Source organism: Natrix helvetica (genome assembly GCF_964273705.1).
Source record: "Natrix helvetica genome assembly, chromosome: 13".
In the NCBI taxonomy this organism is placed as follows: Eukaryota; Metazoa; Chordata; class Lepidosauria; order Squamata; family Natricidae; genus Natrix; species Natrix helvetica.
This window is the reverse complement of record NC_138557.1, coordinates 6,131,143-6,157,141: the sequence shown is the minus strand read 5'-3', so window position 1 is coordinate 6,157,141 and position 25,999 is coordinate 6,131,143. Positions and strand designations below refer to the sequence as shown.

Genomic DNA, 25,999 nt, shown 5'->3' with positions numbered 1-25,999 from the left:
CGGAAATATGAGTAGTTCGGAGAACTGGGTAAATACCACCTCTGGCTGGCCCCGCCCCCATCTATTCTCTGCCTCCTGAGTCCCAGCTAATTGGGAGGAAATGGGGATTTTGCAGTAACCTTCCCCTGCCATGCCCACCAAGCCATGCCACACCCACCAAGCCACACCCACAGAACCAGTAGTAAAAAAATTTGAATCCCACCACCGCAGCCACCTCCTTCTCTGCCGTCCCCTTCTTCTTTTGCCCTGCATCGTTCCCAGCATGAGGCTCTTCTCCAGGGAGTCCTTCCTTCTCATTACGTGGCCAAAGTCTTTGAGTTTCCTCTTCAGGATCTGGCCTTCTAAAGAGCAGTCAGGGTTGATCTCCTCTAGGACTGACCGGTTGGATGGCCTTGCAGTCCTTCTTCTTTTGCCCTCCATCTTTCCCAGCATGAGGCTCTTCTCCAGGGAGTCCTCCCTTCTCATTAGGTGGCCAAAGTTTTTGAGTTTCCTCTTCAGGATCTGGCCTTCTAAAGAGCAGTCAGGGTTGATCTCCTCTAGGACTGACCGGTTGGATGGCCTTGCAGTCCAAGGGACTCAGTGCAGGAGTCTTCTCCAGCGCCAGAGTTGAACTATGCATAGAACCACTGAAAGATTACAGCGTTTGAGGTATTTTAATTTCAAGAGGTGGGGGGGGGGGAAAGAGGCTGTTACACAAGCAAGATGGGATCATGGCTGGGGAATTCTGGGAATTGAAGTCCACGAGTCTTAAAAGTAAGCAAAAATGGACATCCCCCTGCCTTGAAATGTCTGTTAAAGAGAGGTCAGGCGCATGGGAGCGTGTAATCCAAATTGGGAATCCTGGCTTGCGGTGTCACTCCCATCCCAAATTGCCTGCCGGGATTTGTCTTGTCAACTCCCACTTTCCCCCCCCCCCCATCATTTTTCTCCAGCTTTGCCTGGAGATGCCAGAAGCTGAATTTAGATTATTTTTTTGCATGCGTGCCTGCCATGAAGGGCCGCCCCCCCCCCCCCCCCCCCATGTAGCAGATCTCATTTTGCATCTTGCACATTATATGTCTTAATCGGAACTGACAGGCTCAGTTCACCGCTGCCAGCTTACGAATTGAGCTACACTCAGCTCTGGTTTTCTATGCGTCCTTACATATTTCAGATTCTGGTTTTCATCAGAAGAACTGCGAGTCCCTCTTAAGTTCTGTGATTTCCCCTCCCCCCCATTATCTAATTTTTTTTAAAAAAAAACCAGAATCCTTATTATTAAGAACTGTTTCCCCCTTAAGGATCATTTAATGATTGCTTCCTCCCCCCCCCCCCCCAAACGAAGCTTGTAGGTGACTTTTTAAACATGTTCTCTATAAATTCCTGACTTTGGAAGGTTGGCTAAAACTTTGGGGGTTTGGAGGATACATTTCTAACCCTTTAGATCAACTTCCCCAAGGCGCACTCCAGATGTAGTTTCATCCCTCCGAACTTCCCAAGGTGACTGGAGATTTCTGGGAGTTAAAAGACACCATACATTTTGTGGAGGGTATCCAGACTGAGAAATCATCATTTAAGGAATCACTGTGGAGTCCTTGACACTCTCTGAGCTTGGCTGTTTTCTTGCAGACGTTTCATGACCCAACTAGGTAACATCATCAGTGCTAGAAGGCGATGGGGTTTGGTCTCTGTTCATGTACGAGTGGCTTACCTTGTTGGTGTGAGTTTTCTTGGTGGTTCCGTGATTGGGGGTGTTGTTTACTGCTACATTGTTGGTCTAGTGTGAATCTTGGTATTAATCATCTCTGTTTATTTGGGTGTTGATTGCTGGCGAGGAGGCGTTTTGCTAAAGTGAGCAAACTAATCAAGGTTAACAAAGTAAACAATAAGCCAACAACCTCATCAAGGAGCTAACAAGAAGAAAACAACACTCCCACCAATACTGATAGGGAAGCCACTGTATGTAAACATAGAGCAAATCTCATTACACTCACTAGCATTGATGATGTAACCTAGTTGGGTCAAGAAACATCTGCAAGAAAACCAAGCTCAGAGAGCACCAGGGACTCCATAGTCCTCCTCCTCCTCCCTCTCTCCTCCTCCCTCTCTCCTCCTCCTCCCTCTCTCCTCCTCCTCTCTTCTAGCCCTGAGGCTGTTACCTCCTTGGGTCACGAAATGTCTGCAAGAAAACCACCAAGCTCAGAGAGCACCAAGGTTGGACACCCTGATCTAAACAACAATAATTATTCCTCCTCCTCCTCCTCCTCCTCCTCCTCCTCCTCCTCCTCCTCCTCCTCCTCCTCCTCCTCCTCCTCCTCCTCCCTGCAAACCCCATTCCCTTCTAGCATTGATGATGTTACTAGTTGGGTAATAAAATGTCTGCAAGAAAACAGCCAAGCTCAGAGAGCACCAAGGATCCTATAGTTGTTGTCCTGCCTCCTCCTCCTCCTCCTCCTCCTCCTCCTCCTCCTCCTCCTCCTCCTCCTCTCCTTTCTAGCCCTGAGGCTATTATCTCCTTGGGTCACGAAATATCTGCAAGAAAACCACCAAGCTCAGAGATCACTCTCACAGGTCAACCCTGAGCTACAAATACTCCCCTCGGTTAAAGAATTACTCCCCAGTTGCACTAAGAGTAGGTTCAGAATCGACTGTTTCGTTCTTCCTTTGCTTATTTACAGCGCTTGCTTATCTAAATCGGAGCAGGGCATTTTTATCTCCTTGTTTTTGCTCTTCAGCAGGTTCCCGCCAAGGCTGGGCCGCTGCCAGAGCTGAGTGTGGGGGAGAGTAAGCCTGTGGTCACCGAGGAAGAGCCCCCCCAGAAGACCCTGTCTCTTCTTTCTGCGCTGATCGCTCCTGAGTTGCCTGACCTAAAAACATGTACGTCATCAGGCAAACCCATATTCTTTTTATCAGGGCGTCCTTTTTGAAAAGGAAGGGAGAGAAATGAAGCCCCACCCCACCCCCCGGCCCGGTCTTGACCGGCCCGGCCCGGTCTTAACCACGATTTCTGCCCGTTTCATAGTTGCAGTCTATTAATGCAATCCTAAATTGCATTAATAGAGGGATACGATCGAGATCAAGGGAGGTACTCATACCACTCTAAAAAGCCCTAGTAAGACCACAGCTAGACTACTGCATCCAGTTTTGGTCACCAGATGGGGACTATGAACCACAGAGCTGATTATTTACATGATATGTACCATATTTTTCGGAGTGTAAGACGCACCTTTTCCCCTCAAAAAAAAGGCTGAAAATCTGGGTGCATCTTATACACTGAATACAACATTTTTGTCCTCCTGAAACCCCGTCCCCTTTGCAAAAATGGCCGTGCAGACCCTTTAGGAAGCTTCCAGAAATGAGCGAAAAACGGGCCGTTTTTTGCTCGTTTTTGCCCCCTCCCCATCCCCCAGGAGCAATCTATCAGCCTCCTAAAGGCTATGCATGGCCTTTTTTTTTTTTTTTTTTACCAAAAACAGGCCTGTTTTTGTGAAAAACGGGCCATTTTGGGGAGGTCTGCCGAGTGCAAAAACTTTTTTTTTTTAAATTTGCCTCTTCAAAATCTTGGTGCATCTTGTACTCCGAAAAAAATACGGTAAATGGAACAGCTTTAGTATTTACATGTTTGTAAAAAAACAAACCATTGATCTGTCCAGGTACTCCCAGGGAATTCTTGGAATGCTACATTTTCCCCGTGCTGCTTCCGGGCATGGTGGAACTCTTGCACGAAGCCAAGAAACAAAGATGCTTTGAGGTGAGTCCGAAATCGTTCCCAGAAGGATGTGTGACGTTCCAGAATGCTGGATCAGAATAGGGACCTATCCGGGAATTTACAGTCCTCCTCAACTTACAACCCCAACTGAGCCTCAACTTTCTGGTTGTTAAGCACGGCAGCTGTTAAGGAAGTTGTGCCCCATTTTACGACCGTTGGTTTTTTTTGCCACAGTTAAACAAACCACGGCTATCGTTAAGTGAATCCTGCGGTCGTTAAGCGAATCTGGCTCCCCCCCCCCGCTGACTTTGTTTATTGGATGCCAGCTGGGAAGGCCACAAAAGGGGATCATGTGACACACACACACACACACACACACACACACACACACGGGACAGCGCAGCCGTCATAAGTACATGCCAGTTGCCAAGCGTCCGACTTTTGATCCTGTAACCGCGGGGATCCTGCAACTAAAAGTATGACGTGCAGAGTAAGGGGAGCGAATGAGCGTGTGGGAGTGTTTGTGTGAGTGAGGTTACGTGCCTTACTGGAAGTCCTGGACTGGGCAAAAGAGCCCCTGGGGCGCTGGGCGTATCTGTGAAACGAAGCACGCAGGGGCGGCGGCGAAGAAAAGGATCGGATGCCCCTCATTGTGTTCCCGAGTGCAAGACAAACACCGTCAAGAATGGGAGAGGATTCCCCTGGTGGGAAAGAGCGGCGCAGCCCATCTGCCGGGGAAGAAGGCCCATTGTGACGGAGGCTTCCTGTGCATATCCGGGGGTGCCTAACCCAGCCCAGATGTGTGCAGCTTCTGGCCTCCTGGCTTTCTTTAAAAGCAGCCCAGCCCAGCCTGGAAAATGAATAGCGTTGAGGCCTTTGAGGCTTTGGGTCGCTTTGCAGGGAGCTCGTCCTTCTTCCAGGAGAGCCCTCCGCTTTGATCGAGTATTGAATTTATACTGGAAAGATGATGGGTTAATTTCCCCAGGGGAATCTGGAGGCATAAATGTCTGTTTAAATGAGGGTCTCCTCCTCCCTCTCTCCCTCTCTGTCTGTCTCTCTCTCCTGCTCTCCCTCCCCATGTCTCTCCCTCTCCCTCTCCTTCTCTCTCTTTCTCCTCTCCCTCTTTCTATCTGTCTCCTGCTCTCCTTCTGTCTTCCTCCCTCTGTCTCTCCCTCTCCTTCTCTCTCTTCTCTCCCTCCCTCTCTCTCCTTCTCTCTCTTTCTCCTCTCTCTCTCTTCCTCTCTCTCTCTCTTTCTATCTGTTTCCTGCTCTCCTTCTGTCTTCCTCCCTCTGTGTCTGTCTCTCCCTCTCCTTCTCTCTCTTCTCTCCCTCCCTCTCTCTCCTTCTCTCTCTTTCTCCTCTCTCTCTCTTCCTCTCTCTCTTTCTATCTGTTTCCTGCTCTCCTTCTGTCTTCCTCCCTCTGTGTCTGTCTCTTCCTCTCCTCTCTTCTCTCTCTCCCTCTTTCTCCTCTCTCTTTCTCTTCTCTCTCTCTTCCTCTCTCTCTCTCTCTCTTTCTATCTGTTTCCTGCTCTCCTTCTGTCTTCCTCCCTCTGTCTCTGTCCCTCCCTCTCCTTCTCTCTCTCTTATTTCACTCTCTCCCAACTCTGTTCCTCTCCTCTCCCCCTCTCCTGGCTCTTTCTCTTCTCTCCCTCTCTGTCTCTGTCTTTTCCTGTTTCCCCTTCTTTCTCTCTCTTTCTCTCTCCCTCTGTCACTCTCTCTCCCACTCTCTCCCTTCCTCACTCCCCGTCTCTTCCCCTTTTCCCCCTCTCTTTCTCTGCCTCTCCCCCTCCCTCCTTCCCTTTCTCTGTCTCTTCCTCTCCCTCCTTCTCTTTCTTCTCCTTCCTCCCCCTGTGTCTCTCTCTCCCTCACTCCCCCTCTTCCTCTCTCCCCCTCTTCTGTCTCTTTCTTCTCTCTCCCTCTCCCTCCCTCCCTCCCTCTCTGTCTCTGTATCTCCCTCTCCTTATCTCTCTCTCTCTCTCTCCCTCTCTCCCTCCCTCTCCTTCTCTTGATCCTTCAATGGTGGGGCTGCTGTGCAGGTCGTAAGCGTGAGAACCAGTCATAAATCCCTTTTTTATAAGTCAAGGACTCCCATGTATTCATTTTCCATGGGACACAAGGATATTTTTGTACAATTGCCATAATTACATACCTCCAACTGATGCAATCAGCACCCTTAACCACCGTCATTTGCATGAATATTTATAGCCCATCTTTATTATTTTTATAAACAACTGAAAAGGTGACAAAGGCACACACCATACTTACTTCCGTCTGCTACTGTTCCCCCCAAAACATCAACCCCGTGAGATGGGGTGGGCCAAGAGGGGGGGGACAAAGAGAGGGAGGGAGAGAGGGAGAAGGAGGGAAAGAGGGGAGATAGGGGAGAGAGAGAGGGAGTGAGAGGGAGGGGAGGAAGAGGGGAAGAGGGAGGGGGAGGGAGGGAGAGAGAGAGGGAAGTATGGGGAGAAAGGGGGAGAGAGAGAGAGAGAGAGAGACGGAGGGGGAAGGAGGGAGAGAGGGAGGGGGAGGGAAGGAGAGAGAGAGGCTCTGGCGTGGTCATACCCTCCCCTTGTCACCCCGTGGATTCCCACCATTTTTCCATCCATGGGAGGTGGCTGTTTCAATGCCCGCCTGCCCTTTGGAGAGAAAGGGGAATAAAGATAAAACCTCCCATCGTTTCTCCTTCAGTTTGAGTTGTATTGGATTTATATGCCGCTCATTCTCCTTCTGAACTTGGTGTCTCTTCTGTTTCTTGCAGAGGAAGCAGACAAGATTTATCGCCCTTGATTTCCTGACCGAGTGGTTGTACAAGTAAGTTTCTTTGCTCAGCGTTAAGCATTTGAAGGTCATTCCGGTATTTCCCCTCCCCCTCCTTTCAACAGAGAAGGATGGTGGGAAGGGAACAGCGTTCCGTACGCCTTTGGCATTTAGTCATGCCAGCCACATGACCACAGAGACATCTTCGGACAGCGCTGGCTCTTCGGCTTTGAAACGGAGATGAGCACCGCCCACTAGAGTCAGGAATGACTAGCACATACGTGCGAAGGGAACCTTTAACTTTACCTTATAACATTCCTTCTCGGAGAGTCAAGGACATCTTGCCCTGCACCTGGAGTGGTGTGACTGGGAGGCATCTCCAGTTGGGACAGTGCCTGATCAGGCCATGGGATGGACATGTGGGTGCTGGGCAGGGATTTGAACTTTCCTTTGGGTGGGGAAAATCTGGAAACTTTCAGATTCGGGTTTTCCCAGATGTGCCAATAGGACATCTCTAATAAAGTGGAACTTTGAGGAACTTCGAGCCTTGGAGTCTTCTTTCGTTGGGGGTGTTACTTGGAAGCCTGACAACAGTGCTTCACTTAACAACTGTGGCCAGAAAGGTCGTAAAATGGGGGCAAAACTCACTTGACAAATTTCTCACTCAGCAACGGAAGTTTGGGGCGTAATTCGTAATTCGAGAACTGCCCGTAGGCTTAACTTTCACTCTCAGTTTTGATCCTTCCAGCCACAACGCGAAGAGACAAGATGAACCTTTCGTGGAATTTTTCGAGATCCCTTTCGTGAAGGATTGGCTAAAGGATCAGTAAGTATTACTCACCTCTGACACCCTTTCCATCTTTCCCTGCGTTTGCTTTTCTCCGAAAGAGAACGCAACGCAACCCACGTGTTCCTTTTCCCTTTCCGTTTCTTCTTTCTCCCACACAATCGCAACGCTCCGACACAAAGCTTAGTATGACCACCGCTTCCTTGCGGAGGAAGATGTGTTTCCCTTGGTCTATTTGCACAAGAGAAGGGAGAGCGTGAACAACTGAATTTTCACCAAGGTTTTTCAGACACGGTTTGCCGTTACCTTCTCCTTCCTAGGGCTGAGTGAGAGGGACTGGCCACGGGTTTTTGTGTCTTGGGTAAGGATAGGCCCGTGATGGTGAACCTACGGTACGCCTGCTCGAAGTGGCACATGGAGCCCTGTCGCCTGGCATGCCCGGCGTCGCCCGTTCCTCTCCCAGGTTAATGGCATGCATGCATGTACATGCGATGATAAGCTGGCCATTGTGCGTGCAACAGAGCTGGAAACTGGGAGAGTTTCTCTTGAGAAAAGAACCTCGAGGCCCTGTTTTACACTGATCCTCGTCCCCTGTGGGCCTCCACGTTTGATGCTGTTCCTAAGAGCGTTGATTGTGTTTCCCTATCCTGACTCCATCTCAGCTGGGAGGAAGGTTGGAGTGCAGCCAGAAAGTGGCTTGGCCTCTTTGCACTTCATGGTGTCAGGAAGTGCATCCAAAAGTAAACCAGAGTCCAAGGCAAAGTATTGCTCAAAGTTCCAATTGATTAAGAGAGCCACGTTGGCACATCTGGGAAAACCCAAATCTGAAAGCTTCCTGGTTTTCCCCAACCAGCTGAAAGTTCAAGATCTTGCCCTCACACCCACCAGCCCATCACATGGTCCAATCTCCCACTGCCATGCTGGCAGTTCCACCCATCCAGTTCCGGTCAGGTGCAGAGGTGCAGAGACAAAGGACGATGACCTTGGCTTTCTAGAAAGAATGTTGTTATGGCTACCTATCATCTAGCTCTGCACAATCCCCCCTCCCATTTCCCCACCATAGAAAATGCCTAGTAGAATAATAGAAAGTGTAGCAGGCCAAAGATCCCAAAGAAAAGATGACTGCAGGCCTGACCCATGGATTGGTACCAGACGTCCGGGATGCTACCAAGAAGGAAGACAAAGAGGTGGGCTATAATAAGAACATTGTGCCCTACTCAGCTGGCCTGGCCTCAACATTCAAATTCGCCCGGCCGTATTTGCCAAGCCATGAAAAGGAAATCGCCCGACATGTCTACGTTGGCGTGGCTTCCTGCCTCATCTGCCCACAGCCAGCTGGTTCCCAGGGGCATCGGACTCAGGTGACAAAGGCCCTTCAGTCAGGCGGCATTGTCAAGATTTCGAGAACGTCGTCATGCGGGGAGCTTTTCATGTCCTCCTCTCGTTCTCTGCCTTCTCCAAAGAATTTCTCTCCGGTGTCTACCACCCCCTCCGGCTGCTATTTACTTTGTTTCACTAACAGATTCCGGGAAGGGGGTGGGTGGTGTGTCAAGTGTTCGCCCAGGCGGGCATTCCCACCCCACCCCAGACCTTCTCCTTTTCATATTCTAATGCCCCCGAGTCTGCTAGTCTCAAATGGCCTTCACCGCTCCCATCGTGGCTGCTACTTTTTGTTTGACCCCCAGGGCTAATTTTGCATGGGTGAGTGGCCTTGCATTCCCTTTCTCCTGCCAATCACTTGGTCTGATGAATGACAGGAGACAATAGGAGTTTGCCAGTATTTGAAGGGTTGCCCCGAAGAAGAGGGGGGGACAGTTGATTCCCCAAAGCACCTGAGGGCAAGACGAGAAGTAACCGATGGAAACTTACCAAGGAGAGGTAACTTAGGACTAAGGAGGAATTTCCTGACTGTGGGAACAATTAACCAGTGGAACAAATGGCCACCAGAGGTTGTGGCTGCTCCCATCACTGAAGGGTTTCAAGAAGAGACTGAACAGCCATTTGTCAGGCATGGTATAGGGTCTCCTGCTATTCCAGGGGGTTTGTTCAGACCGAGGCTTCCCAAGAGCAGGAAGCAAACTCCTTTTCGGCTAAGTGGCTCGGGAGCAACTCCAGAAAGAGATCCCAGACCAAAACAATGAACAAATCCCAACCGTGTGTCCCAGTGTCTCCAAGTCAACCCTCCCTCTCTCCCCGCGCGCGTCTCCCTCCCGAATCGGGGAAGGGAGCGTGCAGGGAGCGTGCTCTGCCTCCAAACATCGGCACAAAAAACCCCGCAGGGCTGCAGCTCTCGGCCTGTCAACCCTGATGAATGTCACGCCGCGCCTGGCATCTTCGATTTGCATCAACAAGCCGAGTTATCCACGAGGGAGTCTGCATGCTAGCATGGTGGAGGTGATGGCAGATCAAGGGATCCGTGCAAAGGAGATCTCAGGGCACTTTTAGCAGCCGATAAGAGAGTCTTCCTCCGCTGAAGGAGGCAAGGTCAAGAAATCTGAGACGGCAGCTCCCCATTGGCTCATTCGGCCAAATGTGCTTTGCAGATTGCGTGATTTTTTTTAATGTGTCCCGTTTTATGGTTTGATTGTGGGTTTTACGTCGCTTTGGCTTTGATTGGGAGCAGCCCAGAATTATCAGACGGATGGCAGTGTAAATATTTTAAATCGAATAGCAATAGCACTTAGAGTTATGTACCACTTCACAGTGCTTTCCAGTCCTCTTAAGCGGAGTCAGTATATTGCCTCCAGCAATCTGGGTCCTCATTTTACCGAGCTCAGAAACATGGAAGGCTGAGTCAACCTGGAGCCGGTCAGGATCGAATTGCTGACAGTGAGCAGAGTTAGTCTGCAATACTGAATTCTAATCATTGTGGACTATGGAAGGAAGGAAGGAAGGAAGGAAGGAAGGAAGGAAGGAAGGAAGGAAGGAAGGAAGGAAGGAAGGAAGGAGGGAAGGAGGGAGGGAGGGAGGGAGGGAGGGAGGGAGGGAGGGAAGAACAACAGCGATAGCACTTAGACTTATATACCACTTCACAGCCCTCTCTAAGCGGATTATAAAGTCAGCCTGTTGCCTCCAACAACCTGGGTCCTCATTTTACCCACCTCAGAAGGATGGAAGGCTGAGTCAACCTTGAGCTGGTCAGGATCGAACTGCTGGCAGTTGGCAGTATTAGCCTGCAATACTGCATTCTAACCACTGTGGACCATGGAAGGAAGGAAGGAAGAAGGGAAGGAAGAAGGGAGGGAGGGAGGGAGAAAGGGAAGAACAACAGCGATAGCACTTAGACTTATATACAGGCTCCAGCTGTTCTTCTGCCCCACTGATGTCTGACTCTGAAGGCAGCTGATAACTGGCATATGGCCCTGGCCCCCTCTCTGCCTCGGACACAGAGCCCTCATCAGAGCCTTCCCCAGACTCCAGGACTGGCCCAGGTTCCTCCCCAACCTTCTCACTGTCTGAATCTGTTGCCAGCTCAGCTGGAGGGATGGCAGGCCACAAGAGCTTCTTTCCAAACTAGACCAATCAAAACTGTCCCATCACGACTTCTCGGATTCAACAGCTGTTCCTTGCTTCCAAGCGGGACTATCTTTACACCTCTTTTAATAAGACGCAATCCTCTGTGCGAAATAGCGGTTCCCTGAGCTAATCTAAATGCAGAGGAGACAGGATAAGGCAGGATGGATGAATTCAACATCTCAAACCAGAGAAGCAACAGAAGCACGTCAAGGAATATTTCTGGCCACCTTTTCCAAACAGATCTCCAGCCTCTTGAGCATTTTGACCAAGTTGCCTCGGTGGGCCCCCACGGAAGAGCAGGATATCACGCTGATGTCGAACCTAATTAATTTAGCTGCTCCCTTGTTTTCCTTCCTGACGTTAGATTTATCTTCTCCCATGGCTGAAAACCTGGCGCGTGAGGGCATCCAGCCGATGCCAGATCGTTCTGGGAAATCCAATTGCACAGGAGCCAAGCGCTTTCGCTGCATTGACCAAGCGCTCCACAGGGACCGTTTAAATATATATATATATATATTTTGCAACCAACACACCTCGCACATTCCCTGCATCTCGCTTTGTCAGCCGATTCATCTTGGGGTGTCCCAGCTGTCTCCTGACACAAATAACCGGTTCCCGCTTGCCCAGTTCACTCCTGCCCCAGCTGATCTTCTATTTTCATTCGACCGAAAGTCAATTACTAATACGCCAGTGGACGAAATGGACCTGGGGTGACTTTGACTCATTTCGGACTGGAATGGGTGAGGTTTCCCCGCGACTGGCTTTCTGGACATGAAGCCCTTCCCCATCGGACTTCAGTTATCTACCTCCCATTCCTACTTTAGCCTTGGATCGGTTCCCCCCAACAGATCCTCGTGATTTGAAAAACGAAGCCCAGCGCAGGCATGGACGGAATTCGTGCTGCAATGTTAGGGAGGGCAAGCTTGCATTTCTCCAGATAAAAATGCTGGGATATAAACATCACAGAGAATTGACTTTGGGCCAGTTACCAGGAGACTGTGAGTTCTAGTCCTGCCATAGGCATGAAAGTTGACTGGGTGACTTTGGGCCAATCACTGGGAGATGGTGAGTTCTAGTCCCGCCTTAGGCATGAAAGCCAGCTGGGCAACTTTGGGTGAATCACCAGGAGATGGGGAGTTCTAGTCCTGCCTTAGCCATGAAAGTCAGCTGGGGGACTTTGGTCCAATCACTAGGAGATGATGAGTTTTAGTCCCGCCTTAGCCATGAAAGTCAGCTGGGTGACTTTGGACCAATCACCCAGAGCCTGGGAGTTCTAGTCCCGCCTTAGGCATGAAAGCCAGCTGGGCAACTTTGGGCCAATCACTAGGAGATGATGAGTTTTAGTCCCACCTTAGCCATGAAAGCCAGCTGGGTGACTTTGGACCAATCACCCAGAGCCTGGGAGTTTTAGTCCCGCCTTAGGCATGAAAGCCAGCTGGGCAACTTTGGGCCAATCACCAGGCGATTGTAACTTCTAGTCCCGCCTTAGGCATGAAAACCAGCTGGATCACTTTGGGCTAGTCCCTCTCTCTCTCAGCCCAACCCACCTCACAGGGTTGTTGTTGTTCTGTGGAAAACAGGGAGGTGTGTTGGATACGTTGGCCGCCTTGAGTTATTTGTAAAAACGGCACATGCAGGATATCAACAATAATAAAGAAAAGGTGTACGATTTTGAAATGGGAATCTTTTCTCTAGTCCTAGGCCTCCCATTCCGCTCTCTTTGCTGCTCACCGAGAAAGATGCCGGCCACATCATCCAAACCTTCTGGAAAGGTTATCGGGTAAGACACCCTCCCCCTATAATACTTTTGCCAGATGTTCCCTCCGTGCAACCAACCTTAGCCCAAGGGGAACTCCCTGCTTCAGGTTTTGGCCCCAAGTGCTATAAATGTCTACAAATAGGCAGGTGGACTGAGGATTTGCATAGTAGCCATTGCTCAGTTGCGGGAGAAAAGATGCCGACAGGCTGCAAAGCTCAGTCTTGGTTTCTCACCATGCTTAGATGTTCAAAAGCAGACATGATCAGGGGACCAGGAGCATCTTTCAAGTTATGTTGTCCCTTGTCTTGTTTAATCCACAGCCGTGTTTTTTTCAACCCTGGCCAACTTTAAGACTTGTGGACTTCAACTCCCAGAATTCCATAGCCAGTATGGGAAGTCTGAGAATTCTGGGAGTCTACGTATCTTAAGAGTTACCAAGGTTGAGAAACATTGGTCCAGGTGATAATTTCATTAAAGCCACACAGGTCACTTAGGGTCGAAGGACTGGGCAAGTTGGGGGAGAAGTCTGAGCAAAGAACAGGATACTTGGTATTTGGAAAGGAAGGAGAAAAAGAGAACGTAGGAGAGAAGAATGAAAGGTGATTTGGAAACGAGTCCTAACGAGAGGAAATGAAGAGCTAAGAACGCACAAAGATGTTTTATGAGAGGACAACCTTCTCTCTTTCTAATTTCTAACTCTTGTCCTTGAGATGGCAGTTGCCCATCCCAACTCCTCCTCCTGAAATCCTCCCCAAAGTCCTTTAAAATTTAAATCATCTTTAAACACACATCCGTGCCCAATCCTCTGACTTTTGCCAGCTGAACTTTGCAAGATTTCAGCGGTCTTACCCATGAATGCTAAATCTGTGTCCTGGCATACGTTTTGGGTCTCTGTATCACGTTGATGTGCTGGAAAAATTCAGAGACTCAAAAGCTCGTGTTGAGGGCAGGCTCACAAAATGGCCCCCGTAGCAACATGGTGGCCATAACTATTTCCTTGTGGTTGACCTCCAGTTTGGAGGTTCAAAACAGCTTGGGAAATTGGGAAAGGAAAGGGGCTCAACCGAGAGCAGCAGCTCCAGGCTACCGTTAAGTCCATAAAGCGTGTGAGATGAACTTAGCCCAACGGAGGGCTATAAGAGGAGGACCCTTGGCTGGCATGTCCCATTTGTGGCTTTTCTGTCCAGCTTCTGCTGGGAAACATGATCACAGACCAAAGGGCCTTTGCTCTAATCCTCTACTAGAGGAATTGTACGTCTGATTGATGGGTTGGTGGGTGGGGTGATTGCTGTGACCCAACGTGCTCTTGCTTGTCCTGCCTTTGTTTTTTTTTGGGGGGGGGTGTCACATGGGTTTGAGAGAGTAAGAGAAGAGAGGGTTGTCTGAGACACATCCTCTCATTCTGGATTTAAAGGTCAACCGAAAGGATACGGCTGGAGATTTGCTACTTATACTCCTCTTGCTATTTTAAGCCAGACACAGCAGACATCTGATAGTTTCCATGATAAGAAGTAATCCTATTGGTAGCTTATTCTGTCTTGATGAGAGAGAGAGAGAGATGGATGGATGGATGGATGGCAATAGCAAGAGCACTTAGACTTATATACCGCTTCACAATGCTTTACAGCCCTCTTTAAGCGGGTTACAGAGTCAGCCTATTTGCCCCCCAACAATCCGGGTCCTCATTTGACCCACCTCGGAAGGACGGACATCTGAGTCAACCTTGAGCCAGTCAGGATTGAAATCTTGGCAGTGGGCACAGTTAGCCTGCAATGCTGTACTTTAACCACTGTGCACCACGGGAGGGAGGGAGGGCAATAGCACTTAGACTTATATACCGCTTCACAGTGCTTTCCAGCCCTCTCTCAGCAGTTTACAGAGTCAGCCTCTCTTGCCCCCAACAATCTGGGTCCTCCTTTTACCCACCTCGGAAGGACGGGAGGCTGAGTCAACCTTGTGAGAGTTGAACTGCCGAACTGCAGCCGGCAGTCAACAGAAGTAGCCTGCAGTACTGCACTCTAACCACTGGGCCACCTCTGGCTCTTGGATAAAGGAAGATCCCAAAAGTTCTATCAGCAGCCAGAAGTTAAATGGGTGGGCCATTGTCTCTCTGGTTTCTTTATACCAAGCGGTTAGAAAACATCACTCCTAAATATCTGTGGAGATTCTCAGTCATCCAGGACACAATTGTCCCCAAAATACTTATTTAAAAGGCAACTGAACTTCATTTTTTTTCTTGTGGATGTTTCACTTCTCACCCAAGATTTTTCAGCTCTGTTCAGTTCTTCCAAGAAAGCTTCTTGGAAGAGAAACCAAATGTCCTCAAGGAAAAAACGAAGTCCAGTCACCTTTTGAAAAAGCACCTTTGGGGCTCAAGTTCATGAGCTGAAGAATTTTCTTCGATGAGAAGGGAAATGTCTTCAAGGAAAAAGACAAAGTCCAGTCGCCTTTTGAAAAAAACACTTTTGGTCACTTCTAAATAATACAATACAATAGTAGAGTTGGAAGGGACCTTGGAGGTCTTCTAGTCCCACCCCCTGCCTAGGCAGGAAACCCTATACCGTTTCAGACAAATGGCTGTCCAACATCTTCTTAAAGACTTCCAGTGTTGGAGGATTCACAACTTCTGGAGGCAACTTCTGTTCCACTGATTCATTGTTCTCACTGTCAGGAAATTTCTCCTCAGTTCTAAGTTGCTTCTCTCCTTGATTAGTTTCCACCCATTGCTTCTTGTTCTACCCTCAAGTGCCTTGGAGAATAGTTTGACTCCTCCTTCTTTGTGGCAACCCTCAGAGATATTGGAAGACTGCTGTCATGTCTCCCCTAGTCCTTCTTTCTATTAAACTAGACATACCCAGTTCCTGCAACCGTTCTTCATATGTTTTAGTCTCCAGTCCCCTAATCCTCTTTGTTGCTCTTCTCTGCACTCTTTCTAGAGTCTCCACATCTTTTTTACATCGTGGCGACCAGAACTGAATGCAGTATTCCAAGTGTGGCCTCACCAAGGCCTTATAAAGTGGTATTAACCCTTCATGTGATCTTGATTCTATCCCTCTGTTGATGCAGCCTAGAACTGTGTTGGCTTTTTGGGCAGCTGCTGCACACGGCTGCCTCCTATTTAAATGGTTCTCCACTAGGACTCCGAGATCCCTTTCACAGTTACTACTACTGAGCAAGGTACCACCTATACTGTACCTGTGCATTCCGTTTTTGTTGCCTAAATACTTGATGATGATGATGTTATCCATTCAGTCGTGTCTGCCTCTTGGTGATTGCATGGCCCAGGCGTCTCCACATCTTCCTAAATCTAAATACAGTACTTAACGCCACCAACAGAGAACTGAGTTTGGGGAGCTGACATCCTGTGGTCAAGAAGGCAGTTGCATGTTGACTCAACGTGTCTGTGGAGATCCTCAGTCATCCAGTCATGGTTGCCTCAAAGGTGCTTTCTCAAAAGCCAACTCGGCTATGTTTTATCCGTGAAGAAGTTTCACTTCCATCCAAGAACAGTCATCCGTTCTGGCCGAATGGTGGGAGGGAATGGATTAGTTCTGCTATCCTTCCATCCCCTCCACCCGCCACCCAGCCAGAACTGAGGAAGTTTCTTTCTTCAAAGAAAAAAATATACGCTATTTTTCGGCATTTTAGACAGACCTTTTTCCCCCCTCAAAAAAGGGTGGAAATCTGGGTGCATCTTATACACTGAATACAGCATTTTTGGCCTCCCGAAACGCCACCCTCTTCACCAAAATGGACTTGCAGAGGGTTTGGGAAGCTTGCAAAGTGCTCCTGGGGGTTGGGGAGGGCAAAAATGAGCGAAAAACAGGCTGTTTTTGGCTTGATTTTGCCCCCCCGACCCCCAGGACCACTCTACAAGCCTCCCAAACCCCCTACAAGTCCATTTTTGTTTAAGAGGGTTTTTGCCCTGTTTTTCACAAAAAATGAGGTGTGCAGAGGGATTTGGGAGGCCCGTGGAGTGCAAAAACTTTTATTTTTTTTAAATTTAGCTCTTCAAAATCTTGGTGCATCTTATACTCCCAAAAAAAAATAATACAGTAGTGCGTTTGCCTTTTGAAAAAGCACTTTTGACATGGACTCCACGGATAACCTCCAGAGTTTCTTACCCAGGCACGAATGTTTCCCTTTTCTAGGTCCGTTGTGATCCTGAAGTCCAGGAATTACGCCAGTGGCAAAAACATTTGAGGGAGACCAAGAACATTCACAAACGGGTACGACAATTCTGGGCCAATCAAGAAAAGAAAGGTAATCCTAACTGTCAGGAAATTTCTCCTCAGTTCTAAGTTGCTTCTCTCCTTGCTTCGTTTCCATCCATTGCTTCTTGCCCTGCCTAGTCCAGGTGCTTTGGAGAATAGGTTACAATACAATACAATAGCAGAGTTGGAAGGGACCTTGGAGGTCTTCTAGTCCAACCCCCTGCCTAGGCAGGAAACCCTATACCGTTTCAGACAAATGGCTATCCAGCATCTTCTTAAAGACTTCCAGTGTTGGGGCATTCACAACTTCTGGAGGCAAGTAGTTCCACTGATTCATTGTTCTAACTGTCAGGAAATTTCTCCTTAGTTCTAAGTTGCTTCTCTCCTTGATTAGTTTCCACTGACAGAAAGGTTTCCCCCGTCCCTCCTCAGCTTGCAAAAAATTCCCCTTTCACATGATCAGACGAAAAGAAAAAAACATTTCCCCTTTTGTTTGCCGTGTGTTTGTTTAAAAGAAGCTTCACTTTTTTTTTAAAGGCCTTTTCTACTCACTATGAGTTGGCAGACCCAAGACTGAACTTGGTGGGGATTTCATAAGGCCTCCTCCTTTGGGGCCCATCACATGATAACAAAATTGTTTATTCAGGTTTCCCCCCCCCTCCTTCTCCCCACCACCATCCAGACAATGGCACATCTGTCCTTTGCAAACAGCAGCTTCCATTCAAAATGGGCACAAAAGCTACCATTCTCTTTCCCGAAACGTCGTCCTTCAAGGGTGGAAACGTATCAATGGGCATGTGTCGTGCGTTGGCACGGGTGCGCAGCTTTCTCCTTCTCGGATGCTTGAGATTCTTCTCCCTAAGTTCACATCTTCCTAAAGGACGTACCCTGCGTGAGAATTGTGGAGGCCGTGGTCGGCCTGAAAATTGTCTGTCCTCTGCCCTCCAAGAAGCTCAGAAACGTACCATATTTTTCGGAGCATAAGACGCACCGGAGTATAAGGCGCACCAAGGTTTTGAAGAGGCAAATTAAATATATATATATATTTGCACTCTGCAAACCTCCCAAAAACTGCTCGTTTTTTGCAAAAACGGGCCCATTTTTCGCCCCCCAAAAGGGCATGAATAGCCTTTTGGAAGCTTGTAGAGTGCTCCTGGGGTCTGGAGGGGCCAAAATGAGCAAAAAACGGCCCATTCTTTGCTCATTTCTGCCCTCCCCAGCCCCCAGGAGCACTCTGAAAGGCTCTGCACAGCCATTTTGGTGAAGGGGGCAAGATTTCGGGAGGACAAAAATGCTGTATTCAGTGTATAAGGTGCACCCAGATTTTCAGCCTCTCTTTTGAGGGAAAAAGGTGCGTCTTATACTCTGAAAAATACGGTAGGTAGCCCCCGACTGAACAACCACAATTGAGCCTTTCTGTTGCCAAGAGAGAAAGGGCTGCGTTTTGCCCTGTTTTACGACTTCCTTGCCACAGTCGCTAAAGCAAATCACTGCAGTTGTTCATTTAGTAACACGGTTGTTGAGTGAATCTGGCTTCCCTGTTGACTTAGACTTGTCAAAAGGTCGCAAATAGGGGAATCACGCAACCCCGGGACACTGTCATAAATAGGAACCAGTTGCCAAGCATCCAAATTTTGATCATGCGATCATGGGGATGCTGCCCTAAGTCTGAAAAAAACGGTCATAAGTCATTCTTTTTGGTGCCGTTGTAACGTTGAATGGTCACTAATCCAACAGTTGTAAGTCGAGGCCTAATTGTTCTCACTGTCAGGAAATTCCTCCTTAGTTCTAAGTTGCTTCTCTCCTTGATTAGCTTCCACCCATTGCTTCTTGTTCTACACTCAGGTGCCTTGGAGAATAGTTTGACTCCCTCTTCTTTGTGGCAACCCCTGAGATATTGGAACAATGCTATCATGTCTCCCCTAGTCCTTCTTTCTCTTAAACTAAACATGCCCAGTTCCTGCAACTGTTCTTCATATGTTTTAGCCTCCAGTCCCCTAATCATCTTTGTTGCTCTTCTCTGCACTCTTTCCAGAGTCTCCACATCTTTTCTACATCATGGAGACCAAAACTGGATGCCGTATTCCAAGTGTGGCTTTACCAAGGCCTTACAAAGGGGTATTAATACTTCACCGGATCTTGATTCTATCATTTCATTTGTTTTTTTTCTTGACCGGCCTCCGCCCGCCGTCCACGTGCGTACCAAATCATGAACCATCCTTTGAAAATCAAGCCACACGAGCCGCGCTTGTGTGAGCCTGAATGTTTTAAAAGAGTGTGTTTGCATCCAGTGCCACTTAGGTGCCAGAGAGGGCACGGACATTTGATCTGCTCTGTAACAGCTGAGAATGCAGCCCTCCAAAGCCCACAGCCCCATAGGGAGGTCAATGCCGCTGCAATGCTCCAGGTTCTCTGTTATGTGTAGATGTGTTTCTGCATGTGTAGGTGTCTTTGAAACTGTTATTTGAGAAGCAAGCCAAAGTCAGGAACATGGTAGTTAAGTCTGAAATGCAAGGGCTTTTTTTAAAATCCATATTCATGCATCACACAAAGTAGTAATAAGTTTTATTTAGTTGGAGCAAAGTAAGTTTAGTTTTAATTTCTTGCAAACGTACATTTCGACTTAGCGACTTAGCGTGGGCCAATCATATTTTATAGCAATGTAAAGGTTCCCCTCGCACATATGTGCTAGTCATTCCTGACTCTAGGGGGCGGTGCTCATCTCCGTTTCAAAGCCCAAGAGCCAGCACTGTCCGAAGACGTCTCCGTAGTCTTGTGGCCGGCATGACTAAATGTCGAAGGCGCACGGAACGCTGTTCCCTTCCCACCAAAGGGGGTCCCTATTTTTTCTACTTGTATTTTCTACCTGCTTTCGAACTGCTAGGTTGGCAGAAGCTGGGACAAATAACAGGAGCTCACTCCGTTATGCAGCGCTAGGGATTTGAACCGCCAAACTGCCGGCCTTTCTGATTGACAAGCTCACCAGCCACTGAGTCCCTATAGCAATGTGATAGAAGTCTTCAAAAAAACAGGGGTGTTCAGCCTTGCCAACCTTATGACTTATGGACTTCAACTCCCAGAAATGCCCAACCACCCTTGCTGAGGGAATTCTGGGAGTTGAAGTCCACAACTCTTAAAAAATTGCCAAGGTTGGGCATCCCTGATTTAAGGAGTCACCAAGCACCGAGCCCACCTCCGTGGCATTTTACGGATTCCTGACCCAATTTAAACATCCGCATGTGAACGTTTTCCATTTTTTGACTGCCGAAAATGTTTTTAATAATATAAACCAGAAATGTGTATTGTTTTTTTTTTCAGTGGGGACCAAACTGGAAGATTCTGAGCAGCCCAGTCCAAATGTCTCAAAAACTGTAACAGTGGATAAGTCAAAGACACCGGAGGTCAAAGCAAAGATTAGCAAGGACCAGCTAAGCAGCTCCAAGCTTGCAGAGAATTCATCCCAGGTAAGATACATCAGCCTCTTTTAATTATAAAGTTGTATTCTTCAAAATTATGGGTTCAGGGTCCCAAACCATCTGCTTGCTGGTGTAGGGCATAAGGAAAGTGACTTTGATCTAAATATGCAAGAACTGTTTTATTTATCTCTATCCTGCCTTTATTATTTTTATAAATACCCCAAGGTTCTAAATGGATCCAAGACACCTTCTTTGTATTTTTTTCCACAACAACCACCCTGCGAAGTGGGTTGGGATGAGTGTGAGCAGACTGGCCTCAAGTTGTCCAGTTGGTCTAAGTTGTCCAGCTTTCACGCCTAAGGTGGAACTAGAACTCACCATCTCCTGATGATTGGCTCAAAGTCACCCAGCCAGTTTTCATGCCTAAGGCGGGACTAGAGCTCACCATCTCCTGGGCTCCTAACCTGGTGCCTTCACCACTGGACCATACTGGCTCTCGTTTTAATGCAGTAAATATCAATAGATAGAACCCCACATAAACTGAAGTGATGCATTTTCAAGAATGCAAAGGCGCCCCGAGATCAAAATGTTTTGAGAACCGCTGCTCTCGGGTAGCTGCCTAGGGAAGGTCTCCTTCTTGCTGGCCATTTGAACGCCTCCCCAAATTGTGTCACAAAGCCAGTCTGGTTTGCATTGATTCAAATAATTTAACAACCGGTTCTCTGCCCTAATGACCAGCTGGGTAGCCGGGGCTCGGCGGTCATGTGACCGGGTGGGTGTGGCCAACTCAACGTCGCTCAGGTCGATGGGCGCTTCACGTTAGCTGTGCCAATGTCATAAGGGTTAACCAGAGAGGCAGTTTCTGTAAGCAGGGCTATAAAAATGAGGCTAGAAACAACACCAGAATGTTTCCTTCCTTCCTGCCTTCCTTACAGGATTAGCCCTGCAAAGTGGGGAAAAACCCAAAAGGAGATTTCGTCCAACAACCGGTTCTCCCAACTGCTTAGAAAGTTAACAAACGGTTCTCCCGAATAGGTGCGAACCGTCTGAATCCCACCACTGGTTTGCAAAACCATCTGATGCGCTCGCCAAGAATATGTTCCTTTAAATTCAACGACAAACGAATTATGAAAAACACCCTAAGAGCTTTAGGCCCAGCAATAGGCAAGTGCTTTTTTCCACCCTCCCCCTTAATTCTAGAAGTCCCTTTTGGGGAGAGGGGGCGGTCTAGAAATCCAAGAAATAAATAAATAAATAAATAGAAGCATTAGCAGCTGGAAGGATCAAAAAAAAAAAAAAGGGATCCCTTGGGACCCAATTGGGCCGACGGCAGCTGTGCTCATTGAACTTTACCCGCCGCACAAACATTGACACACAAAAGCTTTTAAGCAAAACAAAACAAATAACGACCAAGCCATTGTAAGTAAATAGTAATTCTTTATTTTTATTTGTGTGTTTTTTTAAATTATTTTTATTTTCTTCATTAAGAACAGCATTTTCGAAAATAAAATGTATCTTTCTTGCCCATGTTTTACAACTCTCCTTTCTGTTTAGTTTAAATTTCATCTCTCTTATGTACAAGTCCGTATGGTACACAATTGATTGTCTCAAAAACCTTCCGGAGACGTAGAATGTGAAATGGTAGGCGACGGTCAAAAGGACAAGGAAGGGGAGAATATTATTTTTAAAAAAGCACATTAATACATTTAATCAATGTTTGCATATATTATCAAAAGAAGAAGAGAGCACTTGTCCTTTTTAATAAAAAGCACCAGTTGGATTATCTGGTAAGGATAGTAGAGTAGTCGAATTATAATATATATATTTCCCAAACCTCTTAATCAAAGCTACTATTGCTTCTGATTCTGCTGCTTTGGGTTAGAAATGGAAACTCCGAGCAGCAAATTAGCCAAAGCAACGATGTTCCCAAAAAGCAGATTTCAACTAGAATTGGAAGACATCTTGTTTCATTTAGGATTCAGCCTGAAGGCCGTCATGTCTTCTGGGGACCTACTGTCCTTCTAAAATCACAGACATGGAAGTAGTCCAGGTCTTCTTAAACACTGGCCACAGTGGTGGAACTCCCGTTCCTAAGCTTGGACACCTTTCAGATGCATGGACTCTTTAACTCCCAGAATTCCCCACCAGGATGTTCCTGAGAATTCTGGGAGTCCTAGACTCCTGGAGTTTGCACCAAACTTGAGAAAGTTGAGTGTGAAGGATGAACTCATTACCCAGCTGATCCCTACAGGACTAAAGCTGAATGGGGATTGACAGTCGGCGAATGTAAGTAGAGATTACATCTCGGGCCAATAACGTCAAGCCAGAAACCTCCTTGGGTTCTGATTGGCCAGCCCTGCTTTCTGTATACTTCATGCATGACCCTCCAAGCTACCCAGCTGTGGAAAAGGGGTGCGGCTGACAGGGAGTTAAGACCACTGGACATGCACCCAAGGTTAGTAGAACGGAAGCATGCTTAACGTTTTACCAGGCCCCCAGCAACTGTGAAAAGTCACTGGAAAGATTGCTGCCGGCTTTGAGGGGGTGCAATTTGCAAGCAGCCAAGAGCCAGCCCGAGAATCAGAAGGGAAGGAGGAAGGTGCGAGGGGGTGTTTCCCCCTCATGCAGAAAAGCGGGGTAGATCATGCTTTCTCCATGGGGAGAATGGCCTTCCATCCTCCACCTAAGGCAGCAGGCAAGCTTACAAAACGTTACCCGACTCTCTCCTTCGACCCTTGGCTGGGTGGCATCTGCTACTTGAATCGGGGCTGCAAGGATCAAGACATCCTCTAGATGGCTGCAAAGAGCTCAGAAAGCTCCGTCTCTCTGCTGCCATCTGGCGGTCGATTGCCATTCGGCAAGTCCAAGGAAAATCCACCATTGGTGCCAAACAATACAGCATGGAGCTTAACAACGTTGCTCGGACTGCATCTGTTGTTCCAATTGTTCCTTTCCAATTTGCCCAGCTCATTTCCCCAACGGCTCTATAAATTTGTCTTCTAGCCTGCTTTTCTGCTGGGGAATTTGCTGTTATCTGCTAGTTACATGAATCGGCAATCACAAAGCACAGTATAACATTGATGCTTCCCAAAGCAAGCTGCTGTGAAACCCAGGTAGTTTCGCTTCCCGTGTGTTAAGTGCCTCCCCGGATGCTCTACATTCATCGCAACTTTTGACCAAAAGCAAACTTCATGTACAACTTTTTGTAACTTTTAACACAAACAGATACAACTCAACACAAGGGTGTCTTTTAAAAGGTTTCTAACAAGAGGTATTTTGGGGGAAGAGTTGCAGCAGCAGGAAACAGAAGCCATAGACTAATAGTAATAATAATAATAATGATAGCTTGAGAAAATAATAATCCCTTCTTATAGTTTTATCGGCACGCCTCCCACCACTAGGAGGCACGGCCCAGGTTCACAGGAGAGGTTAGAAGGAGTCCAACCCTCTCTTTTAAGCTCCCAAACCGCCATTGATTTTACGGGAAGGAGGACCGCTAAATCCTTCCTTGTCTAAAAGAAAAAAAAATAAAAATAAACACAAATTGGACAGCCTCAGAGCCTTCCAAAAATGGCCTTTTCCTCCAGTTAAAAACAACACAATTTTCTCTCCCCCCTCTCTCCCCTTGTCCACATTCAACAGGGGAAAGTAATTAGTTCCAAATCTTTACCCCACTTTCATCATATGCATTTTGGTAATAAAAATAGTTTCAAAACCCCATTTGTATCAAATCTCTCTCTCTGTGTGTGAAGCAGCCACACAGTGTTAAATTATATATATTAAAAATATTGCTTTGTATTTTAAACAGAGGTTAGGAAACAGCAAATGATCCAGTTTTTTTCCATACTTTTTCACGATGAAATAAGATTTACATCCAATTACATTTTGCAAATTCCTGGAACACAACAATGCACATTTTCCCCCTCTTGTACAGCATGTAAACCTTTGCGGGCCACAAAAATTATTGCTGTTACCTACTTGGCAATTTTAAAAAAGATTTAAATTTGCTAAAACAATCATGGCGACAAGAGCAACTCAGAATTCATAGAACAACAAAATAAAAGTGTGTATTTCACACACTGGCTGGTTTTACACCAGTTACCTTCCTCTCAATAAGCCAGGTTCTCATAGAGGTGATGCCAGCGTTGTGCCTTGCGCAGCGCGCCAACGTGGCATCTACCGTCACATTTATTTCAAGGTTTTTCACACTCTGCTTTTCCCCCCTGCACTAAACATGGCTATTCAAAGCTGACAAGAGCGGATACATAAATTAATAACAGCCCTTCCTTCCGCTGAACAGCAACAAGACTCAAATAAATCATAAACAAAGAAAGCAGTTCTTAAACAGGAAGAAAAGAAAAGAAAAACAATGTTAGCAAAACATTAAAGTGCACCAAATTTGATGGGACAAGGAGTTTATTTCCCTATCCCCTGCAACTCTGTCCGAATAGAGATTGGCTTTAGGATAATTGATAGGTAAAACGGACCTTTTACTAGTTCTACAGCTGATGTCTAAGATTTTCAGAATAATTCTTGGTTCACGGCGTTACATAATGGCATGCCCTCACATAGGTAAAGGTAAAAAGGTTCCCCTCGCACATATGTGCTAGTCGTTCCCGACTCTAGGGAGCGGTGCTCATCTCCGTTTCAAAGCCCAAGAGCCAGCGCTGTCCGAAGACGTCTCCGTGGTCATGTGGCCGGCATGACTCAATGCCGAAGGCGCATGGAACGCTGTTGCCTTCCCACCAAAGATGGTCCCTATTTTTCTACTTGCATTTTTTACGTGCTTTCGAACTGCTAGGTTGGCAGAATCTGGGACAAGTCACGGGAGCTCACTCCGTTACATGGCGCTAGGGATTCAAACCGCCAAACTGCCAACTTTTCTGATTGACAAGCTCAGTGTCTTAGCCACTGAGCCACCGCGTCCCTTTGCCCTCACATACTACTACTATTATTATTATTATTATTATTATTATTATTATTATTATTATTAATCCTAATGCTAATATTTATATGTAGAAAATTAGCATGCCAGAGAGAGATCCCTTCAGAATCTTTCCTGAGAAGACAGAATGCCTATTTTTAATATGGACAGTTCTGAGTGCAAGAAACTGACATATAAAATAGCATTCGGACAGTTCGAATTTTAGAATTCGTTACGTTAAAAACCGGGGACGCAAAAAGGGGGGGGGGAATCCTCACACACCAATTGATTGCATTTCATTCCCCCCCCCTAAGAACTGGCGATCAGCTTTGCAAATCTGAAGGATTCAGCAATCTTATTTCTGTTATCACCGTCAATTCCCCATTTACAAAGCGAATCTCTTGAGAACAAGTGCAGAAAAATAAATTCTATCCTTTGAGATATTTTCCCTGGTTCACTCTCTCTCTCTCTCTGACTCTGTCTCTCTCTCTCTCTCTCTCACTCACACACACACACACCTCTCTCAACCAAGCAAATGGCTTTTTTTAGTCTCTAGGAAAGCGGAAAAAGCAGGTGCTAGCTAGCCAGCCGAATGTAAAAATGGCAAATCTACATGCTTTAAAATGCTCACCCACGAAAGGAATGCTTCACCCAAACGTCATTGAAATCATAGCAATGTGAAAAGGCAGAAAGAATTAGGGGGTCGTGGCAAAAGAGTGGGGGGAGGGAGTGGCCCGGAGGGGAAGAGATTCCAACATCTATGTGAAAACGATCAAAGAATAATAATAACAACAACAGCAATAATAACCCAACGTTCCAGATACACACGAGAAAAGGCAATTGATGTGCAAAACAACTTTGCAGTCCACGAGGCTTCGGTGTTCCACTAGGGTTGGGAGTGAAGAGGGGGAGGGATTTTAAGGTCGCCCCGTGGAGAG

General features: G+C 47.2%; 1 protein-coding gene across 1 annotated transcript in view; it reads left to right on the top strand.

The window, feature by feature from the left end:
* IQCK (IQ motif containing K) overlaps positions 1-25,999 on the top strand; it is a gene marked incomplete at its 5' end in the record, with an annotated part of 38,522 nt that overhangs the window by 2,052 nt on the left and 10,471 nt on the right. The window contains 7 exons of the mRNA XM_081965737.1: positions 2,715-2,856; positions 3,633-3,730; positions 6,447-6,499; positions 7,194-7,271; positions 12,444-12,528; positions 16,659-16,770; positions 20,040-20,185. Of these exons, the coding sequence (XP_081821863.1) occupies positions 2,715-2,856; positions 3,633-3,730; positions 6,447-6,499; positions 7,194-7,271; positions 12,444-12,528; positions 16,659-16,770; positions 20,040-20,185 (714 nt within the window). The remainder of the gene's footprint in view (positions 1-2,714; positions 2,857-3,632; positions 3,731-6,446; positions 6,500-7,193; positions 7,272-12,443; positions 12,529-16,658; positions 16,771-20,039; positions 20,186-25,999) is intronic.